Source organism: Delphinus delphis, chromosome 10, assembly GCF_949987515.2.
Source record: "Delphinus delphis chromosome 10, mDelDel1.2, whole genome shotgun sequence".
Lineage (NCBI taxonomy): Eukaryota > Metazoa > Chordata > Mammalia > Artiodactyla > Delphinidae > Delphinus > Delphinus delphis.
In genome coordinates, this window is record NC_082692.2 from 25,991,258 (window position 1) to 26,008,674 (window position 17,417).

The 17,417-nt window shown below is 39.1% G+C and overlaps 1 protein-coding gene across 5 annotated transcripts in view; it reads left to right on the forward strand.

The window, feature by feature from the left end:
• The window catches only part of PKHD1 (PKHD1 ciliary IPT domain containing fibrocystin/polyductin), a 435,870-nt gene that overhangs the window by 70,664 nt on the left and 347,789 nt on the right, over positions 1-17,417 (forward strand). For all 5 annotated transcript variants that reach the window (XM_060021687.1, XM_060021686.1, XM_060021688.1 and 2 more), the window contains 2 exons: positions 1,387-1,530; positions 7,622-7,841. In XM_060021687.1, coding sequence (XP_059877670.1) covers positions 1,387-1,530; positions 7,622-7,841 — 364 coding nt within the window. The remainder of the gene's footprint in view (positions 1-1,386; positions 1,531-7,621; positions 7,842-17,417) is intronic.

Consider the following 17,417-nt stretch of genomic DNA (forward strand, 5'->3'; position numbering starts at 1 on the left):
TTTGGTCCTGAGTCTGTCACTATCTTAGCTGGGTAACTTTTTTAAGCCTCAGATTTCTTATTTGATAAAGGGTTTGGGGCTGGATGCTCCCTTGTTCCCCTTTCAACTCTCTAGGAATCCATGACTTTTATGGTGAGAGAGGAGGGGTAAGAATGCACCCAAGCAAAAAGTTTGTCAGGTAGCTGTGTAAATACCACCTAGATTTGACATTGAAGGCAGGAGAGACTAGACCTCTATCTCAATGTAGACTAGAGGTCTCTGCACATCTGACATTTTCAGATGTCAGCTGACATTTTCCTTTATTGATTTTCAGACTGAAGCAAAACATGTTGTCTGTTAAGAACTGACATGATTTTACCCATCAAACAGGCACTCTTCTTACACAGCAGGTAGGAGTATAAACTGGGGCAACATTATTTTGGAGAGAAATTTGGCAGTATTCGTCAAAATTAAAAATTTACTTTTCCTTTGACCTAGCAATTCCACTTCTAAGAAGTTGCACCAGTTTTACTCATATAAGTGTATATAGTTCATTGCACCATCCTTAATTGCAGAAAAAGAGGAGAAATTATGGAACTATCAATCAATAGGAAGATTGCTCAATAAATTATGGAATAATCATATGATGGAATTCTAAGTGGCTATTAAAATGATGAGCTAGGGGGCTTCCCTGGTGGCACAGTGGTTGAGAGTCCGCCTGTCGATGCAGGGGACACGGGTTTGTGCCCCGGTCCGGGAAGATCCCACATGCCGCGGAGCGGCTGGGCCCGTGAGCCATGGCCGCTGAGCCTGTGCGTCCGGAGCCTGTGCTCCGCAGCGGGAGAGGCCACAACAGTAAGAGGCCCGCATACTGCAAAAAAAATAAATAAAAAATAAAAATGATGAGCTAGATCTGTATATATAGACTTGGAAAAATGTTTATGCTACACTTCTAATTTTTAAAAAAAGTTGTAGAATATTATGTATAGAATGACCCCTTTGTATAAAAAAACCTATATGCTTAGAAAATTCAAGAAGAATTCACAAGAAATTCTATACATGGCTACTTCTGGGGAGTGAGATAAGTAGTTAGGGGAAGTTTTTCTTTCACTTTATACTCTTCTGTATAAAAAGTTTAAGAACGATAAATAAGCATTATTTTTCTACATAGGAATTTTTACACGTTTTATAGGTTGTTGAATTATTGGGGTTTGACAGAATAAGGGCTCCAGGCTTTGGAGGCCAGAGCTTAGTGAGAAGAACCTGAGAAAACAGGGAATCTAAGGCCAGTGTGTGGACTCAGGAGGGCATAGAAAGAATGAAGGGGAGCAGGAAAGCATGGGTTTGAATTCTGAGTAAAGAAAGATTTGCCTCTATGATGGTGAACTCATCATTTTGTCTTTAAAGGCTGCCTGGGTGGAAGGCTCGTGCATGTGTTTGGAGCAGGATTTTCTCCTGAGAACATCTCAGCTGCCGTGTGTGGTGCTCCCTGCCAAGTCTTGGCTAACGCGACAGTGTCTGCCTTCAGCTGCCTGGTTCTGCCCCTGGATGGTCAGGAAAAATGCCATATTCGTTTTTTAAAGAGTATATATGGAAATGACATACTTTGGTTAACTCCATTTTTTTGATAATTAATGCTGTATTGACTTTAAATTTTTCTATGTGTTCCTGGGGGGGGGGGGAAATACACTGATCCCCATCTAAAATGGTAGTTAGAATTGGGGACCACCTGTTAAGATGAGTCATAACAGCTTTTGTCATGTTAATGACAACAAAACATTTATCACCTATGTTCTTTTTTTTTAAACATCTTTATTGGAGTATAATGGCTTTACAGTGGTGTGTTAGTTTCTGCTTTATAACAAAGTGAATCAGTTATACATAAACATATGTTCCCATATCTCTTCCCTCTTGCATCTCCCTCCCTCCCACCCTCCCTATCCCACCCCCTAGGTGGTCACAGAGCACCGAGCTGATCTCCCTGTGCTATGCAGCTGCTTCCCACTAGCTATCTACCTTACGTTTGGTAGTGTATATATGTCCCTGCCACTCTCTCACTTTGTCACAGCTTACCCTTCCCCCTCCCCATATCCTCAAGTCCATTCTCTAGTAGGTCTGTGTTCTTGACGGCAGTCATATGAAGATGGAGAAAGTAGTTCTGAGTGGTGAATACTAGTTTCAGTGACAGCCTAGGCATCGTGGAGAAAACAATTTTGTCTTGTTCTGAGGTGGGGCTGCTGAAAATGTCTGCCTTCTGGAGGTCCTAGTGAAGGGATTAGATCATTCTGCTGGAGAGCTCTTGCATATTAGTGTGCTCAGGTCTTGAATCTTATTATAGGAAAAAAAGGCCAACATTAACATTATCCTTCTATTCTGTAAAGTCCAGATAATTACCTGAGCCCTTACTCAGTAAAACACCACGATCTCTCACTGTTGTAAGCTTTGTAGCCATCACATAAATTGTGGCACGGGAAGCCATGTCTTTGTGGGGTGGAGGGTTTAGAATGGAATGTGCAAAGCTTTGATATTTCTATGATGGGGCTCACAACACATGGTTATAACCTACTGAGCTTCAGAAAAAAAAAGTCTCAGGGATGAAATTACTATTATCACTACAGGGTCAGCTAAGCCAGGTGGTTATTTGGTTTGCATAATCATAGATCTTATACCTGTGCACTTAAAAATAATTTGTACTCATGTTCTCTGTAAAATGCTTTAAGTTATATTCCTAATTTCTGTGTCTGCAACTTGAATGTTGGTGAAAGATTTACAGTGATAAAAGCATCACTTCTGAGCTTGGACAAAAATTCCATGATGGCTAATACTGTTGTGATGGCAGTTACATTGGATGGTCTTAGACCAGAAGGAGGAGTGGTGGTGGTGGCCGTGGGGATTGGGAGGAAGGAGAGGAGGAGGAAAGGAGGGAAGAGGAGAAAGAATCCTTGCTTACGATAGTGGAAATCGAGTGTCCTATGACCTCATGTATATGAGCAGAACATCACAGATGAGAGATCTGTTCTACTTAAGATTCCACAATAGGAAATTTAGGATATGGTAGAAAGTTGAAGTTAATATGTCTGTTTCTTCCTCTGTTCTAACTCCTGTGCCTAGAACTGTCCTGGCTTAGGGGACGTGCAAAATTAATGTTCGATGAAAGAATAAATACGGGAATTGGGAAATGGTGGAAACGTAAAACCGACTCCCCATTTCTAGGTCCTAATATTTAACAAATACTGCTACAGTTTTTTTGGAGGGGGCGGGGGGCTTTCACGTATACACTATTTAAATTAATCAACTCTTTGCTATTATTTCAAGACATCTAGTTTCAACCAGAAGTACAAACTAAAAACCAATGAAGTTTCAGGGTCAGGTAAATTGTGTTATTGGGAGTTTTATAACTCATAGGAGAGGAATAAAATAAATTATTATATTTTAAAAGATTTGATTAAATTTAGAAAAAGAATTCTCAAAATTCCTTGATTTTTAGAAGAGGAAAACATGAGTGAGGCGCTGTAACTTTTACCATTGTCACTAGGTGTCAGCAAACACTCATTGATTGTACAAGGGCCGCTCATTTACTCTGGGGAAATGGATAATTTATTTTCCTCTTTCATTAAAAAAGAATTGGGAGATTGGGATTGACATAAATACACTAATATGTATAAAATAGTTAATCAGAGCCTTCTGTATAAAAAAATAAATGAAATAAAATTCAAAATAAAAAAAGTCTTTTAAAAGACTTTTAAGTAGTGTCTATAAAGATGGAGAGGAACTGGCGGAATCCAACTCCACTGGTTTCTTTTTTTTTTAACATCTTTATTGGAGTATAATTGCTTTACAACGTTGTGTTAGCTTCTGCTGCACAACAAAGTGAATCAGCCATATGTATACACATACCCCATATCCTCTCCCTCTTGCATCTCCCTCCCACCCTCCCTATCCTACCCCTCTAGGTGGTCACAAAGCATGGAGCTGATCTCCCTGTGCTATGGGGCTGCTTCCCACTAGCTATCTGTTTTACATTTGGTAGTATATATATGTCCATGTCACTCTCTCACTTTGTCCCAGCTTATACTTCCCCCTCCCCGTGTCCACAAGTCCATTCTCTATGTCTGCGTCTTTATTCCTGTCCTGCCTCTAGGTTTGTCAGAACCGTTTTTTTTTTTTAAGATTCCATATATATGTGTTAGCATACGGTATTTGTTTTTCTCTTTCTGACTTACTTCACTCTGTATGACAGACTCTAGATCCATCCACCTCACTACAAATAACTCAATTTTGTTTCTTTTTATGGCTGAGTAATATTCCATTGTATACATGTGCCACATCTTCTTTATCCATTCATCTATCAGTGGGCATTTAGGTTGCTTCCATGTCCTAGCTATTGTAAATAGTGCTGCAATGAACATTGTGGTACATGACTCTTTTTGAATTATGGTTTTTTCAGGGTGTATGTCCAGTAGTGGGATTGCTGGGTCATATGGTAGTTCTATTTGTAGTTTTTTAAGGAACCTCCATGCTGTTCTCCATAGTGGATGTATCAATTTACATTCCCACCAGCAGTGCAAGAGCGTTCCCTTTTCTCCACATCTCTCCAGCATTTATTGTTTCTAGATTTTTTGATGATGACCATTCTGACTGGTGTGAGGTGATACCTCATTTGTAGTTTTGATTTGCATTTCTCTAATGATTAGTGATGTTGAGCATTCTTTCATGTGTTTGTTGGCAGTCTGTATATCTTCTTTGGAGAAATGTCTGTTTAGGTCTTCTGCCCATTTTTGGATTGGGTTGTTTGTTTTTTTTGATATTGAGCTGCATGAGATGCTTGTGTATTTTGGTGATTAATCCTTTGTCACTCTACTGGTTTCTTACTTAAGATCCAGGATGGGAGTTGGGGATTCTGTGTATCCCTGAAATTGGATAAGACATTTTGAGAATATGATTGTGTATTTTTTTTTGTAGGAAGTAGGTCTACAGTGTACATCGAATTGTCAAAGGAGTGTGTCTCATAAATTATTAAAAACTACTAAATAATTCCCCTACTTTCAGATAGGATTGCACAGAACCAATTTAGTTAAGAATCTCTTATATTTTAAAAGACTTTTTAGCGGGCACTTTCACAGCAGCGACCCATACAAGTGTTTCACAGTTGTCTTTCTCAGGGAAATCTATCCTTTTACCTACTAATGCTCCCCACTCTACTTTTTTCAACCTTAATCAGCTGGCAGCCCTTGGGAAAGCTGAATAATTTCAGTCCTTCTAACACAGTGCTTCTCAATGATATTATTATTGAGAATTACTGAAAAAATATTATTACCGGAGCAGCAACAGTAGCAGCACCTGGGATTTTGTTAACAGTGCGAATCCTTGGGACCTACTGTATCAGAAACTTCACAGCAAGTAAACATTTTAGTATTTCTCTTCTGAGCTCCTTGAGTATAATCTGTAAAAATATGCAGTCACTATGCTGTACACCTGAAACTAACATAATATTGTAAATCAACTATACTTCAATAAAAGTTAAGAAATGTAGAGCTCTAAAAATGTCCTGTTAAAAAAAAAATGTCCTGTTGCTGCTTTTGGGGTCATCATCTTTACTTTTCCCCCAAATTGTACTTCTAACAAAAGAAGAATTTTCTTTCTTCATATGATAGGTTGCTAAAGCATCTTGTCAGTCTAATACCCTGTATTTGTTTAAAATCAGCAAGATCTTCGATCTTTTGGTTTCCTGCATTTATATCTTGAGTTATACCACATGACTTCTTCATGGAAACTTTGACTTTTCCATGAGGCATGAAAAGCTAAAGGGATTAAGGTCGCACAGCTATTTTGTGGCAGAACCTTGAGTAAAATCCATGGATTCTGATCCCCAACACTGGGCACTTTTCATAATCCACCTTGTCAATTTGCATCCACCTAATCACCCATAATGAGTTCATTATTTTATAGGTGTTAAGCCTGTTTTTATTTGCCCCAGGGCTTACTAACTGGAAAGTTCTCATGTTTCCTCTATCCATACAAGACTCTTACTTTCCAGACATTTTAATTGCTGTAATTCTTTGGGAACACAGTCACAGAACCTACTATGTGTTAGGTGCTTTGGAATATACCAGCAATAATAATACTATTTGTGTGTGATTGAATAACGGCAAACCCTCTCATGTACTTGTCCTATCCCTTGCTGCATGCAGCCCTGTGATGTAGGCAGGCCTCTTAGCTTCAAGCTCATAGCCCTTGATAACATGTGTTATGTACCTGCATGAACAAGCTAGCTGCAGAGGTAGAAGGCTAGAGGAAATTTTTCTTTTCTATTTTATTAAGGTTTTCAGGCAGAGATGCTCCCAAACCATCTCATGTAGAGATTTGTTCATCCTCCTGTTAAAGGTTATTGCCAGTCTGGCTTGGTGATGCTTTTTACATCGTTTCTCATGACCTGGAAAGAAATGGGCTCAGGGTCAGAGGGCTTCAAATCATTGCTATTCTTCTTTATGAAATGTTAATAGTCATAACTCTATGAGAATCAAGAACTTCTGTTAATCAAGAGATCCCATAAAGAGAATGAAAAGTCTAGCCACAAATCTGGAGAAGGTATTAGTAAGCATATAACCTCTGTAGGATTAGTACCCAGAATATAAAACTCACAAATCAATAAGGAAAAGACAAGCATTCCACTAGAAAAAAAGGCAAATGACAGAAATGGGAATTTCATAGAAGGGAAAAGACGTTACTACTAAACATATAAAAACTTGCTCAACCTAAAAAGTAATGATGAAAATTCAAAATAAGGCCACAATGAGATGCTGTTGTATACTCACTGGACTGGCCAAAATTAAGAGTCTGATAATCCCAAGTGCTGACAATTATGTGGGTTACTGGGAAGTCATAAATATAGGTGGTAGGAACGTGAATTGACACAACCACTTTGGAAACAACATGGCACTGTCTTGTAAGGTTGAACTTGCACCTACCCTATGAGTAGACAATTTTCTTAGAGGTATATACCCTAGAGAAAATTCCATACATGTTTGTAGTAGCAAAACCTGGGAATTACCCAAAAGTCCATTGGTGACAGAATAGGTAAATATATTGTAGTACTTTCACAGAATGCAGTGTTGAACAGCAGTGAAAATGTTTGAACAACAGTTACATGCAATAATAGGGCTAAATCTTAGAAACACAATATCGAGTGAAGAAAGCAGGTCTAAGGATATTATGCCATGTCGTCTATTTTCTAAAGTTCAAAAAGAAGTAAAATTCAACAATCTCCTGTTTAGGATACAAACCCATGTGAGAAAGCTATTTAAAAAATGCAAGTGTTGTTTCTGAGAATGAGGAGGAAGTGGGTAGACTTGGCCAGGAGCACATAGACTGGAGAGCATCTTGACGGTATTGGCTTATGTTGGCTGGATTTATGGTACATTCACATGAGTTTTCTGACTAGGTGATTCATATTTTACAAAAACATGATTTGTATCTTCTGTATGAATTATGTACACATAGTACACTTTTAAGAAGAGTAAATGAATAAGTTTATTTTCCTATTGGTCAAGGAAAAACACATGGGCTTGGTTGATGTAACAAAGTAAGGCCTTTAGTTCTTTCTGTGGTTATTACCTAACCCAACGTTGACCGTTTCATGCAGTATCCTTGGCTTTCCTGTGTGGCCTGAGACCTGAGGAGGAGAACTGTGAGACCTCTGGCTGCAGCTACGTGCAGTGTGATTTGACTGTCGCTGTGGGGACAGAGAGCCTGCCCGAATCATGGCCTTATTTCTACACCTGTGAAGAGAGTTCCCGATGCATCTGTGCACAAGATCGTTGGACAGAGTCCGTCTTTCCATCTTTCTCAGGCCTCTTCATCAGGTAACCCAGTCCTCTCCCTCCCTGACCTTCCCCACTAATGCACAGCCAGTGGATTAATGGAATTCTCAGGAACTGCAGGCTGCGTGGACACAGCCCTAGGGCCAACCCTCTTGTTGGAGAGACTGTTCCATTGTGGATTCCAGCCAGCCTGCATATCAAAGAGTCTCCTGTCTTTTCAAGTGTTCAAGAGAACATCTGAAAAATCTGCCCAGTAAACAGCCTGCTTTGTTCTTGCTTAGATTTTAATATTTATCTTCCAATCCAGAGCAACATCTGGTGAATGCCAATGGGGGAAAAAGATTAGACATTATGAAAAACAGAAGGCTCTTTTCCCGTTTCCTTTTTGTTTTCTTTCCAAACAGATTCACAAGTATGAGAAAAAGTCATAGAGAAATCCAGCAGATTGTGCAATGTTTATTCAGAAGAAAGGGGCATGCATGGGCCGAAGGACTGTAGATCTAGGATTTAAAAGCCATAGGCTTATAAGTTTTTGAACTTAAAAAGCAAACAAATAAATACCACAACTTTCCAGGTAAAAATCCCCTTTTCTAAACACATTTAAAAAAAAGTGTGGCCCTGTCGGTTGCTCTAGATGACCTTCATTTCTGCAAGCAGCTTCCTTACTGTGAAGTGTGATATTTCAGTGCTGAATGTGGCCCTGCGTCCTTCTTTATTTCTTATCTAGATAGAGTGGTTACATCCTTGTATTTAATGAAGGCCTCTTTCCCCATTAAAAAATAAAACTAAACAAGACCAACTACCCAGAGGAAAAGTGAGAACCAGCCCTTTCCATGGCAGTCAGAATTTCTGATGTCCTAAGACAGCCTGTGTTTTACTTTTTAACATCTTTATTGGAGCATAATTGCTTTACAATGGTGTGTTAGTTTCTGCTTTATAACAAAGTGAATCAGCTATACATATACATATATCCCCATATCTCCTCCCTCTTGCATCTCCTCCCACCCTCCCTATCCCACCCCTCTAGGTGGTCACAAAGCACCGAGCTGATCTCCCTGTGCTATGCGGCTGCTTCCCACTAGCTATCTGTTTTACATTTGGTAGTGTATATATGTCCATGCCACTCTCTCACTTTGTGCCAGCTTACCCTTCCCCCTCCCTGTGTCCTCAAGTCCGTTCTCCACATCTGCGTCTTTATTCCTGTCCTGCCACTAGGTTCTTCAGAATTTTTTTTTTTTTTTTTTAGATTCCATATATATGTGTAAGCATATGGTATTTGGTTTCTCTTTCTGACTTAGTTTGCTCTGTATGACAGACTCTAGGTCCATCCACCTCACTACAAATAACTCAATTTTGTTTCTTTTTATGGCTGAGTAATATTCCAGTTTATATATGTGCCACATTTTCTTTATCCATTCATCTGTCAGTGGACACTTAGGTTGCTTCCATGTCCTAGCAATTGTAAATAGTGCTGCAGTGAACATTGTGGTACATGACTCTTTTTGAATTATGGTTTTCTCAGGATGTGTGCCCAGTAATGGGATTGCTGGGTCATTTGGTAGTTCTATTTTTAGCTTTTTAAGGATCCTCCATACTGTTCTCCATAGTGGCTGTATCAATTTACATTCCCACCGACAGTGCAAGAGGATTCTTTTCTCCACACCCTCTCCAGCATTTCTTGTTTGTGGATTTTTTGATGATGGCCATTCTGACTGGTGTGAGATGATATCTCATTGTAGTTTTGATTTGCATTTCTCTAATGTTAGTGATGTTGAACATCCTTTCATGTGTTTGTTGTCAATCTTTTTATCTTCTTTGGAGAAATGTCTATTTAGGTCTCCTGCCCATTTTTGGATTGGGTTGTGTGTTTTTTTGATATTGAGCTGCATGAGCTGCTTGTAAATTTTGGAGATTAATCCTTTGTCAGTTGCTTCATTTGCGAATATTTTCTCCCATTCTGAGGGTTGTCTTTTTGTCTTGTTTGTGGTTTTCTTTGCTGTGCAAAAGCTTTTAAGTTTCATTAGGTCCTATTTGTTTATTTTTGTTTTTATTTCCATTTCTCTAGGAGGTGGGTTGAAAAGGATCTTGCTGTGATTTACGTCATAGAGTTTTCTGCCTATGTTTTCCTCTAAGAGTTTGATAGTGTCTGGCCTTACATTTAGGTCTTTAATCCATTTTGAGTTTATTTTAGTGTAGGGTGTTAGGGAGTGTTCTAATTTCATTCTTTTACATGTAGCTGTCCAGATTTCCCAGCACCACTTACTGAAGGGGCTGTCTTTTCTGTGTTTTATATTCTTTCCCCCTTTATCAAAGGTAAGATGACCATAGGTGCATGGGTTTATCTCTGGGCTTTCTATCCTGTTCCATTGATCTATAGTTATGTTTTTGTGCCAGTACCTTACTGTCTTGATTACTGTAGCTTTGTAGTATGGTCTGAAGTCAGGGAGCCTGATTCCTCCAGCTCTGTTTTTCTTTCTCAAGATTGCTTTGGCTATTCCATACAAATTGTGAAAGTTTTTGTTCTAGTTCTGTGAAAAATGCCATTGGTAGTTTGATAGGGATTACATTGAATCTCTAGATTGCTTTGCGAAGTATTGTCATTTTCACAATGTTGATTCTTCCAATCCAAGAACATGGTATATCTCTCCATCTGTTTTATCATCTTTAATTTCTTTCATCAGTGTCTTATAGTTTTCTGCATACAGGTCTTTTGTCTCCTTAAGTAGGTTTATTCCTAGGTATTTTATTCTTTTTGTTGCAGTGGTAAATGAGAGTGTTTCCTTAATTTCTCTTTCAGATTTTTCATCATAAGTATATAGGAATGCAAGAGATTTTTGTGCATTAATTTTGTGTTCTGCTACTTTACCAAATTCATTGATTAGCTCTAGTAGTTTTCTGGTAGCATCTTTAGGGTTCTCTATGTATAGTATCATGTCATCTGCAAACAGTGACAGTTTTATTTCTTCTTTTCTGATTTGGATTCCCTCTGTTTCTTTTTCGTCTCTGATTGCTGTGGCTAAAACTTGCAAAACTATGTTGAATAATAGTGGTGAGAGTGGACAACCTTGTCTTGTTCCTGATCTTAGTAGAAATGGTTTCAGTTTTTCACCATTGAGATTGATGTTGGCTGTGTGTTTGGCATATATGGTCTTTATCATGTTGAGGTAAGTTCCCTCTATGCCTACTTTCCAGAGGGTTTTTATCATAAATGGGTGTTGAATTTTGTCGAAAGTTTTTCTGCATCTATTGAGATGGTTATATAGTTTTTCTCCTTCAATTTGTTAACATGGTTTATCACATTGATTGATTTGCATATATTGAAGAATCCTTGCATCCCTGGGATAAACCCTACTTGGTCATGGTGTATGATCCTTTTAATGTGCTGTTGGATTCTGTTTGCTAGTATTTTGTTGAGGATTTTTGCATCTATGTTCATGAGTGATACTGGACTGTAGTTTTCTTTCTTTGTGACATCTTTGTCTGGTTTTGGTATCAGGGTGATGGTGGCCTTGTAGAATGAGTTTGGGAGTGTTCCTCCCTCTGATGTTTTTGGAAGATTTTGAGAAGCATGGGTGTTAGCTCTTCTCTAAATGTTTGATAGAATTCACCTGTGAAGCCATGTGGTCCTGGGCTTTTGTTTGTTGGAAGATTTTTAATCACAGTTTCAATTTCAGTGCTTGTGATTGGTCTGCTTATATTTTCTATTTCTTCCTGGTTCAGTCTCTGAAGGTTGTGCCTTTCTAAGAATTTGTCCATTTCTTCCAGGTTGTCCATTTTATTGGCATAGAGTTGCTTGTAGTAATCTCTCATGATCCTTTGTATTTCTGCAGTGTTAGTTGTTACTTCTCCATTTTCATTTCTAAGTCTATTGATTTGAGTCTTCTTTTTTTTCTTGATGAGTCTGGCTAATGGTTTATCAATTTCGTTTATCTTCTCAAAGAACCAGCTTTTAGTTTTATTGATCTTTGCAATTGTTTTCTTCATTTCTTTTTCATTTATTAATTCTTCATACTTTGATCCAGCGATTTTACTTCCAGGATTTTAAGAAAGCAGTTAGAAATATGTAACATTTATGAAGAACTATAGTCTTCAATGCTTTAGGTATATTAACAAAAACAGTTGAAATGAAGTAAGCGTTTAGTAATAAAGAATGAATCCAAGTGATAATATACTAAGAACCTTGAAAAACCATGGTGTAGAACATTTAACCAAAGAAGGAAATGCTTACAATATACTGAGGAGTATATTGTACTCCTATACTGAGGAGTACAGGTCACAAAATAGTGCCTCAATGAAGTCCTGATGGTGTTTATAGTACATGTACATGTGTCACACAACAGGTGATTGGGAAAAAGACCGGAAGGATGTATTCTAAAATGCTGATAGTGCCTATCCCTAGGGGGCTGGAGGACTGATCATATTTGTTTTCTTCATTGTGTTTTTATGTAATTTTTTCAGTGAACATGTACTAATTTAATAACCAGAAAACACAATATAAATTTTACATGGGGTGCTAGGAATATCATGTGCTAAATAGCTTACCTTGGTTCCTCTTAAGATTGTGCTTGTGAACGCAGAGAACTACTTTCCAGGGTCTTTGCAAAGAACCCATTTCCATTAAATGGTTTAACCCCCTGCCAGGCACTACCACTATGGATTTGATGTCATTTGGCAAAGACAGACATTTGTATCTGTGGCAAATATATGCCCAGTTTGTCCATCCATCCATCCAGTAGTTACCAAGTGTTTATTATGTTCCAGGTACAGTGCCAGGAGCTGGTGACTCAATGGTGAATGAGATGCAAAGTCCCTGTCCTTAAGAGTAGTGGAGGAGGCCAGACAATAAACAAGATGATCACATGTTCTGATAAGGGCTATAAAGTGATAAAAAACAATGGAGGCTGCTTTAAAAAATTTTTTTATTTCATTTTTTGTTATTATTTTTTAAATTGCAGTATAGTTGATTTACAATGTTGTATTAGTTTCAGGTGTACAGCAAAGTGATTCAGTTATACAAATATATTATATATATATATATATATATATATGTTCTTTTTCAGATTCTTTTCCCTTTTAGATTATTACAAGATACTGAATATAGTTCCCTGTGCTACATAGTAGGTAGTGATATCAAATGATATTTGTCTTTCTCTGTCGGGCTTACTTCACTTAGTATGATAATCTCTAGGTCCATCTATGTTGCTACAAATGGCATTATTTCATTCTTTTTTATGGCTGAGTAATATTCCACTGTGTGTGTGTGTGTGTGTGTGTGTGTGTGTGTGTGTGTGTGTGTGTATGTGTATATATCTCACATCTTCTTTATCCATTCATCTGTCAATGGACATTTAGGTTACTTCCATATCTTGGCTATTGTAAATAGTGCTGCAGTGAACATTGGAGTGCATGTATCTTTTTTTTTTTCCCCAAGGGAAAGATACTCATTTATTTATTTTTATATTTTTTTACATTTTTTTTGAATTTTATTTTATTTATTTTTTTATACAGCAGGTTCTTATTAGTTATCCATTTTATACATATTAGTGTATATATGTCAATCCCAATCTACCAATTCAACCCACCCCCACCCCCACCCCTCTCCTGGAGTGCATGTATCTTTTTGAATTATAGTTTTCTCTAGATATATGCCCAGGTGTGGGATCACTGGATCAGCTCAGAGGAGGTTTCTCTGAAGAAGTGCCTTTTAAGCTGAGCTAAGGACAAGTGTCATTATGGAGAGTCAGGCAGTGGGGGCAGCAAGTGCAAAGGACCCATGAAGTTTCATGAACTGTCAGAGGTCAGAAGGGCAGGAGTAGGGTTAGAAGGAGGAAAAGTGGCTCGAGAAGAGCTCGGGGATGTATTAAGGCCTCAAAGGCCATAGTAAGGAGTTTGGATTCTATTCTAAGAACAGACTAAGTATCTTTTTAAAGTCACAGTCAAGCCCCGGCAGTATCAGGACTGGAACCCAAGGCTTCTGACTCACAGTGTACTCAGCATGATGCTGTATTGTTGGCATCAGTAACAGAGCCTTGGCTGGGCTGTGCGGGTCCAGGAGATTTGAGACATGGGAAGCAATTTCAGGCTAAGTGAGGGAGACAGAATGATGGCATGGTTTTTACTGCCTACCATAGAGAGTGCATCCAAGGAGAATATCTGCTTACTTTTGGATCTGGTTGGACCGACTGAAAGAGCAATAGATTGGGACTCAGGAAACTTAGGTTCTAGAACTCTCTCTCCCACCATTTGGGCCAAATATTCTTACCACATTCCCTCAAAATAAGTATTTGTGTGCATGCGTGTGTGCACGCACATCCATATCATCTGTATCTATGTATTTCTCTGTGTACACATATGTCTATAGTTAAAACCGGCCAACTGTGCTCCTTAATTTGTAGGATGGTTGTGGAAGAAAACATGACATAGTAATATTAAGAAACTTTGAAATTTTGCAAATGTTAGTCCATTTTTGACATCCTGGTGTCTCTGCTCATCTTGATGATGGCTTTTTAATGAAAAAAATTTCTAGTCATATAATCAGGGCCAAAAAAGAAAAGAAATATGAGCTAAAGGTTGTGAAAAAGCCTAAGCCAGCAGAAAAGGGTTTTAACTCTTTCAGAGCAAAAATAACATGATTTGTTTTCACTTTCTTCTTGTATCAGGAAGCAGGGCACACAGGGTGGGAAGCAGCCTGGAAACACAGGACAATGCAAGGCAGAGTCAGGGATGCCGTGGTGCCCAGGCCTACGCCTGACATCACAGAGGTGGGAAGGACCTTCTGTACCATGGTCACTAGTCTTTCCTGGGAAGATCAGTGGCCCCACTGTGACATCTGCTTCTTCTGTCGTGTGCCTACGACTGCGGGGAACAGACTGTCTCCTCCGGGAACAGACTGTCTCCTCCGGGAACGGCCTGGAAAGCCACAGCGACCCTTGTTACAGCATCGACAGATATCAGCAGGGTCTTCTACTGGGGGACCAGCTGTTAGAGCACTTACTGAAGAAACAGGCTTTGTTTAATTTGTTCAGGATTTGGTCAGCTGGAGTGACCTTCCAATGGCAGGTGATATATATTGTGTTTCTGGAGTCACTAGCAAAATGGAACAATCCACTGTGAGCTGGTGGGCATTGCTACCGGCAGATGAAAAGAGGGCAGGGTGACTTACCTCATTTTACTCTAACCTTTGCTGACGAAGAACCTAGAAGGGGCAGAAGAAGTCTGGTTAGGAGGTGGAAGCCCATGATCAAGAAAGGTTGTAAAGGTCACTCCTTCCCTTGAGTTCAAGTCAGTATCCCAGATCATCATATAGTGAGTATAAAAACCCTGCTCATATGAGTGAAGATCCACAGTTGGAAATGAACATGAGAGGGGAGCACAGAACAGAGAGGTGACAGGCAAATATTCTTTCCCTGCCTAAGAAGCAAAAAAAGGGAATTCTGGAAAGGTAGACAACTAAGTTTACATTATTCCTGACAAAATTCCAGAATGAATTATTAATCAGATGGCTTGTGAGCCTTCAGAAATGGGAGTAGCAATCTGGGAACCGATTCACAAGGAACGAGATGGTGTGGAAAACCAACTTCATTTCCTTTCTGATGGCTTTATAAGAGATTTATGATGGCAATGGTGATGGAGAGCTTCTTAAACTATTCTAGCAACCCTCCTACCCCCCGCCCCCCAGTAGCAAAAGAAAGGTTCTAGCTGCAAAGCCCAAGGTACCCTGTCACAGAATCAAGTTGCTTTGAAGTCAGGTGTTTTATTTGAAAAGTCCATGTGAATTTTGCATTCTACTTCATCATATTTCCATAGGTATCTAAATATTACATTTTAATTTGAAAGTTAAATTACTTTGCTTTGCTTTTCTGAATCTTTGCATGCAAGTGACACTCCAGGAGCAAATGCTGTGTTTATCCTGTGGCTTTGTCTACCCCTGGATGATGGCTCAGCTAAATGGTTGTGTAGCTACATTACAGGCTCAGATTCAAAATGTATTTGAGCAATGGGTCCACATCAGTGAGACGACCCGTAACAACAATGAATGTAAATTCCCACATTGACATTTCAACAATAATACCACCTATGTCACTACCACCTAAAACTATAACAAGAACTGACTTTATTGGACACTTCCTTGCACCAGATTCTGGGCAGGTCCTTTTGTAGGCTTCATTTTGCTCCATCCCCCAAACACCTCTTTAAAAGAGTATCTTTATGATTAGTAACTTCATTTTATAAACGTGGGAAAAAAAGCTTAGAGAGTCATGTCTTCAACAATGTCAGATGGATGGTAAATATCTGCTCGGGGATTCAAATCTAGCTGGCTGGCTTTCAAGCCTCTCTTTTGCATTATAATGCTTCTCAGAAAATCGGCTGAACACATGCAGCATGGTGAATCCTCAGGTAATTGTGGCTCTGAGACTTTGAGTTCACCACCATCTTAATTTAAGCTTAGGGGCTACAAAATGAACACAGTATTAGGTGCCATGGTGGGGAGGGCTTCGATAAAGGGAGACCACAGCCTCAATGGTCAGCCAAACTGGGCTGCACAATATTAACATATTGCCAATCTACAGTAGGTGTAGAAGACAGTGAGTATGGAAGTCATGTCCTGGGTGGATACGGAGCTGGGAATGTTTTAGCATGAAGACGAGGAGATGACGTAGATGTGATAGTTATCCTGCTCATTATTTCTAGCAAAGTGTGGGAGAAACCATTTCGACATTGATTTGAAAAAAGATGTTCTAGTTGGACATGAGTTATAGTTTCTCAAGCAGTGATCTTTTGCCCTTTTCATCACCAGTCCTGGTCTTCCCGTGGGATATGCCAACTTCGTGGTGATGTCCCATCAGCATCTCAAAACTTGGGAGTATTGCTCTAGGAGACGGGACCCCTTGGATTCTCATCTCGGAGTTGCCTTATTTTTGTGTTTGACTTTATGCAAATCACCAATCTCTTTGAGTTACATTTTTTATGCCTCTACCTAATTTACCGGCTGAAATGAGATCATACGTATGAAACTGTTAAAAAGTGTAAAACATCGTGCATTATTATAACTAATAATCTTGGAGCTGGGTGCAACAATGCCTAAAGCCAGAATTATTCTTGAGTAAATATCACACCTGTTCGGGGCCATGCCCTGCAAACTCCATGCTCTCCTCTCCTCTGGACCACATATTTGTAGACTTTCTGTAATGCTACACTGCAGTTTTTCATTTTAAATCCAGTCTGGTTTCTCTCCTTAAAGCAAGAGGACTTTTAAAGCAAGTGGCTGGTAGTGTAACTGGCACATATATCGAATCTCCTTAGTCTGGGCGGTTAAGTAAGTTTAATTAATTTACTAAGTTAATGTTCCACTGCTAGCAACAGAGCCTCATTGCCATCAGCTGGGGAGAGGGAATTGAAAGCCTAAATGAGCTCATTTTTTCACAGTTGGAATTAGGGACCAGTTAGCCAGTTGTGTGGGTTTTCCAATTTCTCCATCTGCCCTGGGGGGATTCAGGCAATTCACTCCCCCATCACTGAATGTAAGAACAGGAAGAGGGAAGGGGAAAAGAAAAAAAAATTTTTTTCCTAACATTTGCTTCCATTTTTGGAACTGGAAGTATTATCTGTGCATTGCTT